This window comes from Scardinius erythrophthalmus, assembly GCF_964197995.2.
Source record: "Scardinius erythrophthalmus genome assembly, chromosome: 3".
In the NCBI taxonomy this organism is placed as follows: domain Eukaryota; kingdom Metazoa; phylum Chordata; class Actinopteri; order Cypriniformes; family Leuciscidae; genus Scardinius; species Scardinius erythrophthalmus.
In genome coordinates, this window is record NC_138223.1 from 16,829,666 (window position 1) to 16,847,408 (window position 17,743).

At 37.3% G+C, this 17,743-nt stretch overlaps 1 protein-coding gene across 4 annotated transcripts in view; it reads left to right on the forward strand.

Annotated features, from left to right (window-relative positions):
* pax5 (paired box 5) overlaps positions 1 to 17,743 on the forward strand; it is a 54,913-nt gene that overhangs the window by 7,784 nt on the left and 29,386 nt on the right. For all 4 annotated transcript variants that reach the window (XM_081362420.1, XM_081362422.1, XM_081362423.1 and 1 more), the window contains 4 exons: positions 1,567 to 1,732; positions 5,166 to 5,363; positions 6,520 to 6,584; positions 9,105 to 9,230. In XM_081362420.1, coding sequence (XP_081218546.1) covers positions 1,567 to 1,732; positions 5,166 to 5,363; positions 6,520 to 6,584; positions 9,105 to 9,230 — 555 coding nt within the window. The remainder of the gene's footprint in view (positions 1 to 1,566; positions 1,733 to 5,165; positions 5,364 to 6,519; positions 6,585 to 9,104; positions 9,231 to 17,743) is intronic.

A 17,743-nucleotide genomic window follows, 5' to 3' on the forward strand; every position in this document is an offset into this window, starting at 1 on the left:
TTTTTTCTTCTGGAGTGTGTTTGTTAAAGCACGCCTGATGTCACGTCGCTTTGCTGGCGTTTGGTTTAATCGTAGCGGCCGATAGCGGATCGTAATGGAGCAGCGTCTCTAATCGGGTTTATTTTCTGGATGGGGGAGCATGAATGTCTTTCAGCCGCTCTCGCCATTTCTAAACGGAACCTGCCTCGAAATCAATCAAAGCTCCAGGAACACTTCGATTTATAAGCCAGCAGTATTTGCTAAAGAAACGGGAGAAAAGTCTGGGTCAGATCACATCTGAATAGCTTGTTTCGTCTAATCCTTACTGCAGCCTTATTTCATACGCTCTTATATTCAAACAAACACATATCTCATACACACTTAAACACATGCTTGCTCAATATGTATAGTCATAACTATAGCCAAGTAACTGGTTGCAGCTGAAAAAGTTTCCACCTTTTCTAACTAAAGTATTAGAAATGCAACATAAACTGATCTAAAAACTCTCTAAGTTATGCATATTTAAAAACCACAGGAATAATCATTTTATACTCGACTTTCAAATGTGTTTGTCTGATGTATTTCAATGTGTGTTTCTTTTGTAGAAGGACACATGTGTGATGCTGTTTATCACATTAAAACGGGATTAAACAAAACATAAAAAAATAAAAATTATACATTTGTTAATAAAAAAGTTTGCACACCTAATTTTTTAATGTACATCTTTAAAATCAATCGAGCTATAGCTGACTACATGACTTTGTCACTTAAGTTTTTAAATAATAAACTAACTGAGCGACAGAAGAAGAAAGAGAAAAGGAAACTGAAGCAAACTAGAAACGAAATAGAAAAGAGGTCAAACGAAACTGAAATCAGACTTACACAGAGCTCTCAGAGGTCAAATCACTCAGTAAAGGAACTTTATCAAAAAGCAGCTCACTGCTTTGAGAGACTGAAAATGACATGTAGCTGGGTATTAATTTTCTTTTAGCTGAACTTATATATAGTTATGAGGACACAAGGCCAGTTAGGTCTTTTTGATATTGCCTGCCCGGATGTATTTAAGATCCATTACCCCGTAGCTCGGATTAACAGATCCCCCAGTCCCTTTGTGTGTGTAAATGTGTGTTTGTGTGTTCCCCTTCTGAAGCAATCAGTATGTTAATATGACAGATTGACTGGATTACCACAAAGACTTCTGCACTGAAATGATGATAAGATACTGAATTCTAATGAATATATACAGTACAAGAATGAAAGAAAATTGGTATCCAAAAGTCTAAGCCCATGATGGAGGTCCAGCCCACCACCCACGGTGCAAAAAAAGACTCCACTACAATTATAGACAATAAAAAACAAACTTGAGTGAGGAGGTCATGTGCAATTCTCTAGGTGACCACAAGAGGCAGATATGATAAAGAGGAGAGGGAGAGACTGCATAATGAATCGTAACCTTCAGGTCAAAGACACGCGTGCGCACACACCCAGGGTGGGACAGCAACACCTTTTGCCTGCTATGTGACAGCTTCTGTATTTACGGATGATATGATTTGCTCAGTGTCCTTTTATTGCCGTCTGTGTCCGCAGGGCATGGAGGGGTGAATCAGCTGGGTGGGGTGTTTGTAAACGGGCGGCCCTTGCCTGACGTGGTGAGGCAGAGGATAGTGGAGTTGGCCCATCAGGGCGTACGTCCATGTGACATCTCCCGCCAGCTCCGGGTCAGCCATGGCTGCGTCAGCAAGATACTGGGCAGGTGAGTTCTGCTTATCATAAGAAAATGTCAAACACAAGCATGTATTTATATAAAAACTCATATCACTTGAAAAATAGTACCAAAAATACCATGGTACTAACATATTTTCCAAGAGATTCTTTTATAGTACTTTGCATGTAACATTTTATAAAAGATCCTATATGGTCCTATATATTCACGCTGTTTTTATATCACATTTAAACATTGACAAATACACTATACCATTACAAATGGGTTTGGGGTCAGTATGATTTGTTTTTGAAAGAAGTTCACATTAAATTGATCAATTGTGACAGTAAAGACATTTATAATGATGCAAAATTAGTTTCTTTTACATAAACGCTGTTCTTTTGAACGGTCTATTCCTCAAACAATCTTGAAATAATCACTGAAAAATGAAAAATATTAAGCAGCACAACCGTTTTCAACATTGATAATAATAAGAAATGTTTCTTGAGCATCAAAAATATTTATAAAAATGGAAAATAATCTATTATTATACCGTTTTACTGTATTTTTGATCAAATAAATGCAGCCTTGATGAGCATAAGAGACTTAAACAAACAGTAGCACTTTATGAAACTCACTTCTCAAACTCTAAACATTAGCATTTGAGCTGAACAATATTATATAATAGAGTGGATGAGTCTTGCAACTATAGGCGAACATGTGACTAGACATGCTATAGAGCTCTCATGTGTCAGTATAGGGATGAAAAGACAGTTTCTTGAGATATTATATGATTATTTCATATAACAATGTATTGGTGAATAATATGGATTAGTTCCCACAGACAGAGTTTGCCTAGTCCCAGACCGAAGAGGATTTTGAATGGAGAATCTCCATTGCCTGTGCCATTTTATCCAGAACTAGGCTTAATCATTGTCTGGCAAACCAGCTTAATGTCCTCTATTGCGTTCAAACAGTGGAGCCAGTGTCTGTTTGGAGTCTTGCCTTTAAATGCTTTCCAACCCTCCTTCCATTCTTTCATCAAGTCAACTTATACGTAATCCATAATAAATATCAATTTCTAAAATATCCATACACTGATGAATGCTGGCCGTACGGCTGATATTCTCTCTGCCGTTGGTTCAACTTGAGGCTGACTCAGCGCTTCCTTTCAAAGGAGACACGTTGAAATTCAGTAATTCTCAAATCTCGCACCGAAGCCAAAGTCAAAGCGCTGTCTTTTCTCTCTGTCTTTCTGGGACAAAAAAGAAAAGATTCATCACATTTTACATTTGCATCAAAATGACACCGGGCACCATACGTCTCCCGAGGAGGAAGGGGTGGCTGGAAGGACAGAGAAAGGGAGAGAGAGAGGAGGAAAGAGAGAAGGAGAGGGAGGAAGGGGTTAAGGGGGAGGACAGAATTTGAATGGATAAAGGTGTGGATTAGTGCTAGAGCCTTTAGCTATATCAAAAAAATGTGTTTCGCATTGTTCTCCTTTGCCTCAACCCTCTTCCCCCAGCCCCGGTCCAACTCACTCAACCGTTACTGCAGCGCTCTCTGTGTGTGTGTGTGTGTGTGTGTGTGTGTGTGTGCGTGTGTGGTAATATCTTCCCTCCCTCTTACTGCTCAGGCAGAAAACACACTAATATGTGGGCTGCAAGTGAGGTTTGAGTAAATAAGGCGTATGACTAACTCGGCTCTCTTGTAATGAGGGAATTTTCTGCACGCTCATTTTGGTGAGCGCTCATCATGGCTGTGCTGTATGCTTTATGTTTGTGTGTAAGGCATTAACTAAATCTAGCCATGCAAGATGAAGCAGAGCACCTAAAACCCCTTTACCTTGGTAAAATACTGTAATGCATAGCCGGGATGGATGCTTCATAAAAGACTAGAAAGAGCAATATATGAGGCGCCAATGTTCAATAATTGCATAATGTTAATAAACTAAGATCACATTCATTTATTAATATTAATCATCAGATTTAATATAATTATTAATAAATAATGAATAATATCATATATCGCTAATATCATAATATACACTACAGTTCAAAAGTTATGATTTGTTTTATTTGTAATAAATGAATACTTTTATTGAGCAAGGATTGAATAAAAAGAGTTAAACCATTTACAATGTTACAAAATATTTTTATTTCAAATAAATGCTGTTGTTCTGAACTTGTTCTGAGTTTCCACAAAAATATTAAGCAGCACAACTGTTTTCAGCATTTATAATAACAAGAAATGTTAACCTAATAAGCATATTAGAAAATCATAATAATAATGCATTAATATGAATCATTTAAATAATGATTATTCACCGAATGATCTAATTTTCAATATATTTAAATATTTTCAATAAATGTATTAATATTAAAAATCTATAATAATTTATTCATATTACTAATTTAAACCAATGATTATTCCACCATGATTTGCTTAAAGGAATAGTTCAAATTCTGTCATTAATTAGCCTTCTCAACCTCGTAAGACTTTCGTTCATCTTCGGAACACAAATGAAGATCTTTCTGATGATATCTGAGAGCTTTTTGTCCCTCCGTTGACAGTCTACGCAACTACCACTTTGATGCTTCAAAAACTTATTAAAGAGTTCGTAAAACTAATCCATAAGAACTGAGCGGTTTAGTCCAAATTTTCTGATGAGACTCGAACGCTTAGGCTTTTACTCACATATAAATCAACTCACACATCAGTTGTGGTAAACAGAAGCTCAAGCATGGTAGCTTGACGTGCAAGAACCAATGATGTTCATCCTTGTGTGTTACGCAGCAGGTTCGAGCTTCCGCAAGAGGTTTGTTCTCGCACGTCAAGCAGGTTCGGTTGAGCTTCTGTTTATGTTCGCTGATCAATGTTTATATGTGAATAAAAGCCTAAATTCTATCTGTTCGTCATATAAACCGATCGTGTCTCTCCAGAAAATTTGGACTAAACCGCTCAATTAGTTTTATGATCTCTTTATGAACTTTGTGGGAAGTGGTAGTTGCATAGCTGTCAATAGAAGGACAGAAAGCTCATAGATTTCATCAAAAAGATCTTCATTTGTGTTCCCAAGATGAACTTAGTCTTAAGGGTTTGGAGCGACATAGAGTGAGTAATACATTTTTTTTGGGTGAACTATCCCTTTAAATTTAGGCTGTTTACGCTTACCATAGATGCATTAATATAGAATGTGCGGACACAGGTGTGCATTTATCTGCATGGCTTTGAAGCGTCTCATCCAATCAGAATTTAGACCAGGGTGTATTTCAGAATTCCTGTGTGTATGGCTTAAATATTTTTTTTACAGGCTGAACAGATTGATCATTTATTTCAGGTTTGTGAAATGTATTGTTCTCGGTGTCTGTGTTACTGTGCGCTGACCGCTAGGCATTATAGACCTACATTGCCAGATAAGCATATGTTCTAACTCTCTGTTTATCTTGCCTGGTGAAATACAACTCTCTATCTATTTGCTCCACAGGTACTATGAGACAGGCAGCATCAGACCAGGGGTGATCGGAGGCTCCAAACCAAAGGTTGCTACACCCAAAGTCGTCGACAAAATCGCTGATTACAAACGCCAAAACCCCACCATGTTTGCCTGGGAGATCCGAGACAGACTGCTGGCAGAGAGAGTGTGTGACAATGACAGCGTGCCCAGTGTCAGCTCAATCAACAGGTGTGTGTGTGTGTGTGTGCACTGTTAAAATATTTTCATTATTATCTATTCAACTTGACACAAAAATGTCCGTTTAAGTGTCAATTTGAATTTCTTCACCAGTAATTTAATCAACTTTGATTTCCTTAAAATATAAGGGTGTGACTTAAGATTTAACCCTTTAAGATTTGATTGGGTTGAAAGTGTGTTTTTCCGAATTTGTTTCTGCACTTTTCTAACATGCATAAAGCATGTTTGTGTACATATATTACTGTTCAAAACTTTGGGGTCAGAAAAATTAGCTTTTTTTGTAGAATTTTTTTTCCACAGTTTCCACAAAAATATTAAGCAGCACAACTGTTTTCAACATGGATAATAATAAGACATTTTTCTTGAGCACCAATTTAGCAAATAAAAATGATTTTTGAAGGATCGTGTGACACTGAAGACTGGAGTAATGATGTTGATCACAGGAACAAATTACATTTTAAAATATAATCAAATAGAAAACAATTATTTTAAATTGTAATCATATTTTACAATATTACTGGTTACTGTTCACAATATAACGGTTTTTGATCAAATAAATGCATTTTTGTGAACAAGTTGATCACTATAGAACAAGGATAGAGCAATGCATGGAAAAGAGATAGAACGAATGGAGGGGTATAGAGAAAAACAACACGACTGACTGAGTTAGGGGAGTAAAAAGACACATATTCATGAGCAGTGTCTGGTTCAACAGCATGTGTACAATGACAATCTTTCTCAGAGAGAGAGAGAGAGAGAGAGCGAGAGAGCGAGTAAGAGAGAGAGAGAGAGAGAGAGAGAGAGAGAGAGAGAGAGAGAGAGAGAGTGAGTAAGAGAGAGAGAGAGAGAGAGAGAGAAAGAAAGAGAGAGGGACGCAGAGGAGAGGGGAAAGGTGCTTTGCTTGAGCAGCCATGCAGGAAGTGTGAGACTCTGCTGCCATGTCAGCCTGCATGAGCCACTTCACACACACACACACACACACACACACACACACACACACACACACACACACACACACACACACACACACACACACACACACACACACACATCACATCACGTGCTTGCATACTTAGCGCCTTCCTTGCATGGTAAACCTCAAACACACCATAATGTCTAATTCCCGTTTGCTCTTTCTTTGCCGCAGGATCATTCGCACTAAAGTCCAGCAACCACCTGGCCAATCAGGAGCTATCTCTGCCCATAACTTAGGTAAGAGTCAACGTCACATTTACTTTTGTCATATTTCAAATTCCTCACAATGGATAACTTTAGTCCTTGGTAGGATTGAAATATATTTGGATTTTAAAAATAAATAGAAATGTAGCTTCTGGAAATAAAATTACCATTCAAAATTTTGACTTTAAATTTTTTTTAAATACTATATTCTGCAGCAACACATTCACTTGATTAAAAGTGACAGTAAATGCATTTAAAATGTTATAAAATAATCCTGGAATTTATTTTATCAAAGTTTCGGTAAAAAAATATTAAGTAGCAATTATCAACACTTTCAACACTTTATTAGAATGATTTCTGAAGGATCAATTTTAAAATATATTAAAAAAAAAAAGTAAATTGTAATAATATTTCACAATATTCCTGTACTTTTGATCAAATAAATGATCATAAGCATTAAGCATTAAAAATCCCCAAACTTTTGAACAGTAGTTTGCAGTTAGAAAGCAATAAAATGAGTTTGGATAGCACAGACAATATGGCAAAATAAACTTTACATTTGTTATATAGCAAACTTATCTGGGCAAATCTGAGCACAATTTGAGACATTGTTGAATTAGCAAAAGTATCAGTTTACTCTCTATTTAATTTCATTTATTCCCTGAAGGTTTCACCATACCAGTAACCCTATGTAACTTATCTAGGCAGTGTTGTATACCAATGCCATAGACTTTGAGGGGGACTGAGACTTGAGATTTTGAAACATTTACATGGATATACTCAGTCTTCAACGTTTGATTACATCCTTGAATCCCAGACACTCAAAATGCCACCTCCAAAAACCAAAGGGTATTCTCTAAAAATGGTCTGAGCCCAGTTTAAGAGGAAAACTCCCGTCGGCAGTTAATAAACTATTGAACTGTGTTTGTCTCACTGTCAGTAATCTTCATAATCGCACACCTCCGCTTAATCTAAATTAATTTCACACGCACGACGCTCGCCAGTTCTCTGTCTCCTTCAGATTATGATGATAAATAGTTCTCATACTCAGGCGGAAAATTGAAATTTAGGGATTTTGAATATAAAGCGCTCGCTTCGGGTTTCCATTCCTTGACGTGAGGAGGGGAAAAAAAAGTGCAAAAGAATAAGAGAATCAGATAATTGAAACGATAAATCAGGGGTAAAAAATGGATGGATATGCATTCATTACATTTTCCACCTGGTTAGCAAACGAGAGCGGCGGGCGAGCAAAGGCGTTTATCTTTTCTCCGAGCGATTTGTTTTTCTTTTTTCCCACCTTCTCCATTTTAGCGCAGTCTTTTGGGATGTGGGATTAGCCTCATCTCTACACCTTAGTGTCCCCTTGGGGCCACTGTACTGTCACTCAGGCTGTACGTCAGCTGACAGGAAGTGAGATAAAGAGGAGAGAGAGAGAGAATGAAGGGTTGACAGAGAGAAGACTTTGTGGCCTCGTCCCTTACTGCCAAGACCTCACAGACAGCCAGACGTGTCGAAAAGCTGTTAGCTTGTTAGCATCTTATCCTTGGGCGGCAGCACGCTGCTAGAATAGAGTGACAGCAGTTTTCGGTGAAAGGTCTTTAACAGGGAAAACGCTGGGCCAAGAACCCTGAGAGGAAAAACAAAACTCAAAAACACTACACGTCAACAAAAGACAATGGGCTGAGAGCTTTAACTAGGCAGAGGCTAGAATCACATAAAACCCCATTCTGTCCGGAGATATTTACACAGATACACACTTTAACATTACCTGGAAATCCAACCTATGATTAAAATGGACTAAAAATGGAAGACGCTACAGGTTACACCAGTTCAATACAAAATATTAAATGGATAATGGTTCATAGTACATTTATGTATAAGGGTTGATGACATGATGCTAATTTTCTTTTTGAACTAATAATATATTTTAATTTAAAATTTGGATATATATTTTGGGGCATAAAGTAAAAATGTTAGAGAGGTACTGTCCTGCTATTATAACAAAGAAAGAAAAAAACTTATTAAAATGATATTTTTTGAAAAGAAAGCTTTATTTAAAGAATAGTTCACCCAAAATGTAAAAAAACTGTGATTATTTATTCACCCTCATGTCGTTCCAAACCTGTATGCATTTCTTTATTCTGTGGAAAACAAGAAATATATTTTGAAGAATGTTTTTTTTTTTATGTTTTTAATATATGAAAAACTTTTGTCTGTCATGTTGTGCAACCAAAAAATTCATGTGGTGCAACCAACATACAGAAAAAAAGAAAGAAAAAAAATTACATAGAGGACATCTGCAGTTTAATAAATCCTAATAAATTTACTTTTTTTATGACAAAGCAAGATTAGTTTGGGTTGTATAGTAGTATAATCAAAATAATGATTTATGTGTGTACAAATATTCAATGTGTAAGCATATTAAAATAGATTTTTGAAAGATTTTTCTTTATCACAGTATATTCTTTCCAATGTTAATGTCCTGTCAGTGCAATGAGCAGCACTTTGTTTTGGGACATTTGTGGTCTTCATAACCTCTCTGTAACTTTCTAGCCTCTACAGTGGCAGTGACCCAGGTATCCTCAGTAACCAGTGACACTGCAGGCTCCTCCTACTCTATCAGTGGAATTCTGGGAATTAGCTCACCTGCCGATGCAAGCAAGCGGAAGAGAGATGAAAGTAAGTCGATGTGTGCGCTTTGTTTTTCGGGAACAGAAAATCGACTCTCAACTTAGCTTAAAGTGTTATTCATGCTGTTGCGCTGAGGAAGTTTATTTCATGCAGGACACTAATGAGACATGTATACCAGCAATTACAGAACAAAAATTAAATTACACCATGTATTCTTTCTTTCTTTCTTTCTTTCTTTCTTATGCACAACGTCATCTTAATGCACACACATACACATACACATACACATACACATACACATACACACAAGCGCACACAGAGCACAGATGGAAGTTGCTGAACATTGACAGATGCATCAGAGTAGGTGGGGGATTGGACACCGCTGGCACGTCTTAGATAAACATCTCTATCCAGGGGAGGCACAGTGTGTGCATGTGGATATGCATGTGTGTGTGTGTGTGTGTTTGCACACATGTGTCTATTAAAAAGCCATTGCTTGGCAGACCCCTGCAGTACATGAGGGAACTCCAGATGTCACCCACATACTCTCACACACAATATGACTTATGAAATACCAGACATTAACAATAGAAGATTCCTTTCTAAATGTAAATATGCAGATTAAATGTTTTGACAAATGATCTATCTATCTATCTATCTATCTATCTATCTATCTATCTATCTATCTATCTATCTATCTATCTATATAATATAATATAATATAATATAATATAATATAATATAATATAATATAATATAATATAATATAATATAATATAATATAATATAATATAATATAATACAATAATACTCAAGGTTAAATTAAGCAACTGCATAAACTATAGATGCAATGCAACTTTGTAGGCTGACTACTGGCTTAGCTGAACACACACACACACACACACACACACACACACACACACACACACACACACACACACACACACACACACACACACACACACACACACACACACATCAACGTTCATCCAAGCTCCAATTAGGCCGACGTCTGCCACTTTAATTAATGCAACACATCACATCCAGCAGGGAGGGAGGGGCGACTAAATGAATTTGTGTGTTTAATTGACGTGGTGAAACTGCGGGTGGTCAGTGCTGTGATGTTTTGCAGTGTGTGTGAGTGTGTCTGCACGCTTGCTGCGAGGGGCGTTCTCATGGGTTTGCTGAAGGCATAAAGTAACATAAGCGATAGTTTTGGCAGGTAGTAGCCTACACTGCTTGCAAATTTTAAGTATAAGGCACATGTTAAGGAGCCTGGTCATGGTTTTGTGAAATTGAGAAAGAGTATGATGGACAAAAATTGTGATTTACAGTTCTTTTACAAATTTATAGGACCCATTTCTTAATATTTTGGTCACTTTTTCAAACCTCTTCACACACTTAGCACAACAGCAGTCTATGTGGGCTAAAACGTGGATAATTTATCATTGCTTTGGAACAAAATGCATTCAATGACTACATCTTTCAAATGACATAAATACTTTTCTCACTCAATCACAAACACTGCCAAAACTCTATATAACAAACAGGCCAATTTGGACATGCGTACATACAAATGACTCTTTGAGTCTCTGAGTCAGTTCTTTTTAGTGAATCAAAAACTTACAGCGCAACCAGTGTTAACGATTCCTGAAGCGAATGAGTCTCATGAGCTGGTTCTTTTTAGTGAATCAAAAGCATAGAGTGAGACCAGTGTAGACCAATTACTGCAACGAATGACTCTTATAAGCTTGTTCTTTTTAGTGAATCAAAAACATACTGCATGACAAGTGTAAACCGATTCCTAAAACGAATGAGTCATGTGAAATGGTTCTTTTTAGTGAATCAAAAACACAGCGCTACCAGAGTAGCTCAATTCCGAAAATGATTGACTTTTGTTAGCCGGTTGTTTTTTTAATTAATAGTTTTAATGAATAAAAGATGAGTTACTCATTTCAATCAGTCTCAATCGCTGCTCTAATATACAGCATTAGGAGAGAGAGAGAATTTCTTTCATATATTTGCAAAATGGACATTATAACTGAAATATACCATAAATATATATATGTATATATATATAGTCAAACTTAAAGCTTGTGAATCAGCGATGAACTGGGAAATTTCTTTCTTTTATTCAACTTTCAGAAAAACATGAATTGGGAAATTTCTATTGATACCCAGGCCTTTGAAAGCAAAAGCGAGAAATTAAATAAAAACATTTTTCATGTACTTCGGTAAATTGCGTCTATGTAATACTAGGAATTTCTATGCTGAGTGGTAATGCTTTCAAAAAGAGAGAGGGAGACAAAATACATGTTTAGTGAAGCAAGACACTATGATTTCCAGCTGCACACAAGCAGGAAAGGAAGTGGCAGAGGGTTTGGATGGCTTAGTGTGTGTGTGTGTGTGTGTGTGTTTGAGGAAAGCCCACTGATGCCCTTTGACCCAAGGGAAGTGATCTGAAAGAGAGAACTTGACTCGTGGGGCCTCTGGAACAGAAGCATTGTGTCTGCCCATTCTCGAAGAACGGAGGAGGAATGGACGAGGGGAGGAGTGGAGGAAAGGAGAAATAGAATAAAGAAAGACAGGAGGCCTGTGGTACGGGGCACAGGGGTCGGACAATGTTCTCTTTGCCCCCTGAAACAATAAAGAAACCTTCCTTTAATGTAAAAACCTCAAAAAGTGGAAGGGAAAAAAAAAGTCAAATAGACAAATTATACAAATGTATGGTTGTTATTCTGTTCAGTTTAACAAACCAAACCTGGATGTTTGCATCAGCAGTGGACATCATCAGGACAGACATGATTTCCTCTGCCGTTTAATATGTTCACTTCTTGTCCAGTTTCATTTCAGTCATTTTTATCTCGTTCATTCTGTGGAATATTTTGAATGGAAGATAGGGGAAATTTTTAATAAGGTGGGGGGATTGTGAAAGAGAGGGGGAGTGAGAGAGAGGGAGGGAGGATAGGGGATAGATGATAACAGTGGGATTTGTTAAAGGTTGGTATCCTCCTTTCAGAGACTTGTACTTTGATCTGTCAAGGTTGGCACACGCACACACACGCTCACGCACACACACACACACACACACACACACACACACACACACACACACACACACACACACACACACACACACACACACACACACATACACACAAAGTGTATCAAGTGCATAAGAAATCAGCCAAACAGTTTTCTCTGCCCCAAAAACCTTCAACCTCACCCCTGAGAGAAAGAGAGAGGAAGACAGAAAAAGACAGAGGGGGCACAACGGTGATCTCATTGTTGCTATTGTCTCTGCTTTTGAAGCAAGGAAGATTCCTCTCCTCCGTTCTCCTTCTGTGTGTGTGTGTGTGTGTGTGTGTGTGTGTGTGAATAGTGGGGTTAACCCTGAATGCAGCTGGGCTGTATTGTGTCTGGTTACAGAGAGTGGTTCCCTAAAGCAGGTTCAGAGGCTGAAAGACAAAAGGCCAGAGAACATCTGAATACCTAAGACCAATGATTCTGTTTGTGTACGTGCGGGTTTGTGGGGTTTGAAACTTAACACGAGGAAGGTTGGTTAACCGTGATGCTGGTATGGTGTGTTTGTTTAAATTTGGTGAAAAATAGCTTTATTGGCGACTTCTCTTCTTTCTGTCTCTCTTTTGCTCTGATATGGCTGAGTGGACTTCCAGATGTGTTTGAAATTGCATTTCACACATGGTGGCTGACACTGTGAAAGAGTTACACGCATAACATACACGCAAACAGTCACATATAAACACATATCTGTGTAATAATAACAGCTAAAAAAAAGTCCATTACATTGTTTTGACACTCAACGGCTATGTTTTAAGATATGGATGTTTGTGGACTCCTGAAGCTCTAGAAGAAATAATAGGCAGTCACATTTACAGCTGTTCTGCAAATTTTTGCAGGTGAAATCCAGTAATTTCAATAGGAATCCATGTCCATTGGGAATTTCGCATGAGGTAAAAAGATTTCCTCATGCAGATTTTGTAATGGGTTCAAGCGGCCATATTGACCAGAAAGCTGCTTGGTTTGAATGTGACTTCTGTGTGAGCTGTGCTTCATACATCATGACACTTTTGACCTTTTTTTTTTGCTTTGTGAAATTCTGGTGAAAGTTATGATGAAACAAATATATATAATATATATTATATGAGTGCTTTGCTTATTAAGTATGATATATATATCTTGAGTGCTGCTGTCACTGAATGAAAAGGGGATAATTTCATGTAAATTCTATATTAATCTAAAAATATAATTTGTAATAAGGCAAACGTTGTATGAAATTAGAATGCTAAATAAATGCATTTTCACTAGTGGTCTCAGATGTTTTAGTCCCTACTGATGCATAAATAAACAACCATGTGCACAAATATAAGCAAAGCACACAAACACTCCAGAGAGCTGCAGTTTACAAACAGCCCTTTTTTTTTTAAAACCAAGATCCAACCTTTCAGCCATCCTTTGTGTGTGTGTGTGTGCCGTCAGTGGACAGTCTTTGAGAAGAGTGGAAAGCAATAAACCTGCTGAAATGGTGCCATCTCACAGACATGATTGATCAATTGAATTCTATCAGACACACTGACCGCTGGGATTAAGAGGGTCAAAACACTGGAGATCATACACTCTCAGTGTGTTCTGTGTGTGTGTGTGAGAGAGAGAGAGAGAGCATTTAAGTAAGTCCTGGCGTTGAGGTGTATTAGAGACACATGGGACCTTCACGCCATCAGCGAGTCAGTGACTAGCAGATCTTTCTTTTAAATAACTGCAGGCGGCAGTAAACTGGATCTGAATTCACATTCAAATGGATCGATTTCTGTGTTCAAATGAAGGAGGAAAAAGGAACGTTAGGATAGCGGCTTTGTCTGCCTGTAATTTTATCCTTCTATCCCTCCATCTCTCTCTCTCGTTTTGTGGGGATTGCTCTGGCCTCTGACTCAAACTCCCTAGAATAACCTCTCAGAGGCATTTTGAAGAAATGAATTGGCTCTATATCAGGGATTTTCGTTTCTATTCTTCTTTTTTCATCCCCCTCTCTCTCTCTCTCTTTTCTCACCTTGTAATCATTTGAGGGCTGTAGCTTTCTCAGCTCTTATAATTGTCTCTTCAGAAACTCAACAGCCCAGTAATAACTGACTCACACGCTGCCTTAACACTCGCTCAGAGAGGAGGACGCAAGTCCAGGAATCTGTCTGTGTGCCTGTATGTGTGCTTGAGTCTCTGTCTGTTGGTTTTTAGAAAAGTTCAAGTATCTTTATGATCATGATGACAAAGAGAAATAAATCACTATTATAAATTTTTCCCCAGAATGTAATAAGGAACACAAGTCAGGCCCCGTATCTCCACTTCCCTACTATATAGCAGGCAAAAAACTGAAGTGAAATGAGTAGTATGATCATTTTCAACCAAATTTGCGCTGATCATAAAACAGTAGGGGAAAGTAACTGAATGACTTACTATGGTGAGATTCGGATGTGTGCATCCAATGGACACTTTACTATCCTATGAGGCCATGGGAGAGAAGTCATGAATGGCAAAGCGAATTATGCCATAGGTCACATGACAATGCTAACATGACGATTGGTGAATAGTATAGGCACATTTTTTAATGGTTGAAAAGTAAGTTCATATAGGTACATGTAGTAGCCTACATAGAGTATACAATTTAGGATGCAGCTATAGAGTTTCAGATCCTCACGATTATGTTAAAACAAATGGGTCTCGTTCATGAAACATTCGTAAACATACGAGTAAATATGTGAGTGATTTGCGCGTAAAGAGAAAACTCTTCTCCTGATTCACAAATACTTTGTAAACGTCAGATGTGATAGTGAAATGTGTGTGTGTTAATGAATTCCAATCAGTCGTAAATGGGACGCGCGTGCACGCTCATTCTCAATTACCATAAATCCCGCCCATTAAATCCGACTGACAACTATATATGGGCATCATATTATGACACCAAACGAAGGATTTCAACATGTCTTCTCAAAAGCGAATGAAAAAGAGAAATTTCTCAGATGCAGAAATTTAAGTTTTATTATCAGAAGTTCATTCAAAACGCCACATTTTATTTTCAAGCGTACATAGTGGTGTATCAGGTCCTAAAAAAAGGAAGCTTGGCACGAATTACAGATGCAGTTAATGGAGTTTTATCTGTTAATCGAACAGTCCCAGAAGAGAAAAGAAAATGGTTCGACATGAAGCTTGACTGCAACACTTGTGACTTGCGGACTTGTGTTCCGTTTACAGATGCTATTACTGGCTCTCATAATAAAAGTAAAAAGAAAAACCGTATGTAATTACTATATATAATATTTTTTCAAAATGCAGCCTTATTAATGAGCAAAACGTTCGGATGTTAAACGCACTATTTACACGTGGCTGGGAGCAGGTGTAGATTTCTTTCGTACCAACTAACATTTGGAAAATACGAACATTTTAATGAATCTGAAAATTTACGCCAGAACCACTTTACACACGATTTACACAAAAATTCGTTCTGCTCGTGTTTCATGAATGAGACCCAGTGAGATTAAAGTGGTTGACTTGTAATATGGTTTGGTACCATTATTTAAGTCAACAGTTAAAGGACAAGTTCGGTATTTTACACTTAAAGCCCTGTTTTCAGATCGCTTCTGATGAAATAGAACGGTTAAGATTAAAATTTGGACACATGCTGCTGGCCCGAGAATTTTCGGTTTCTTTCGCTTCCCCCCCCACCTCCACAATGGCTGCATAGGTGCACTGGAACAATCCTTCCTAAAACGCATTCAACTTTCGTTTACAAAGACGTGAAACTCACCGAGTGGTCAGGAGTGTTCACTGATATGCTCACACAAAAATCGCTGCAAAAGATGCTTTCCAACAGGTTTTATCGTAGTTTTTGTCCAACTCCATTGACTTGTATTGGATGTGCTGTGAGGTACGGTATTACTCCGCCGCCGCCAACTGGACTGGAGTGTCTATTATTCAAGCTCTCAACGGAAGAATGTACGGGTGTGAGGTGTTTGGAAAAATAGGTCCACAGTTTTACAACGAATGGTAAAACACCTGTTGGAAAGCATCTTTTGCAGCGATTTTTGTATTGGTATTTTGTGCTAAAACTTCACATACACACTCTGGGGACATCAAATACTTATTTTACATCTTGTGAAAAGAGCATTATAGCACCCCTTTAATATCTGCTAACTCTTTATGATGCTCCCTCAAAAGACATTCTACTGACTATAAGTAACTTTACAAGTACATGCAGAGCCGGATTAACCCAAAGGCAAACTAGGCACGTGCCTAGGGCCCGATTGGCGGGATGGGGCCCAGACAGAGGGACAAAAAAAAAAATTGTACATATGTCCTATCTACAATTTATTTCAATATTTATTAATTAACTAAAAATAGTGACGATGTTTATCTTAACCATAGACTGTTACATTACTGCAGTTAAACCAATTAATGTGTCCGTTACAAAGCGGGTGCCGGCTTCTGAAAGTATAACGAACGCATCCATCAGGTGCTGCGAGGCAAAAGCCTAATAAGCACACAAAGAAGCACAGCTCATAATGCAGGTGTGTGAGTTGTCGTCATCTATTTTGGAGTGATTATGTATTCTAAATATAAACTTGTAGCCTACTGTAGATCAGCGTCATTTCTGGAAAAATCATTCACCGCTTTATTACGAGTTTAAAAGAGCGCGAGCGTCATTAACGTGCCCAGACGCGACGCTTTGAATTTGCGCGTACAATGAATAACATCGTGTCGGGAGCTGACTAGTAAAAAAGCTACAAAATTAAAAGACAAGACGTGTGTATTCTAAGTTAAAAAGCCAACACAGTACAACATTTTTAAATGTTTCTAATAGGCTAAAGGATCTCATATCTATGGGCTTCTAAATTCTGCTGATGATTAGACATCTCCTGACATTACGCCAATAATATCAGTTTATATATTTTTTTTTCTGCTCAGTAGCGATCGTGTCTTTCTCTTCCACTTGATTTGTGTAAAGCATATTTAAGGTAGCAATGCAATATAAAAGCACTTAGTGGGATTCTGGAACTGTGAATAAATTGAATAAAACAGCAAAATAACAACAACAACAACAACAATAACAATAACATCTTCATTAAACAAAAAAGACATTACCTTAGATAAAGTTTGATTAATATGTACATACAGTACCGGTAAAAGTCTGGACCCATTACTATTTTTAATGTTTTTGAAAGAAGTTTATTATTATGCTCTACAAGCCTGCATTTATTTGATCAAAAATACAGGAAAAAACAGGAATATACTGTACTTTTTTAAAAACAACTTTTTAATAATCAAAAATCCTGAAAAAAAGTATCAGGTTATAAAATAAATATTAAGCACCATTTCTAACATTTGATAATAAATCAGAATATTATAAAGTTTTCTGAAGGATCACGTGACACTAAATTCAGCTTTGCATCACATAAATATAAAGTATAGTAAAATAGAAAACCATTATTTAAAATTTTAATAATATTTCACTATATTATTTTTCTTTATTTTTGATCAAATAAATCCAGGCT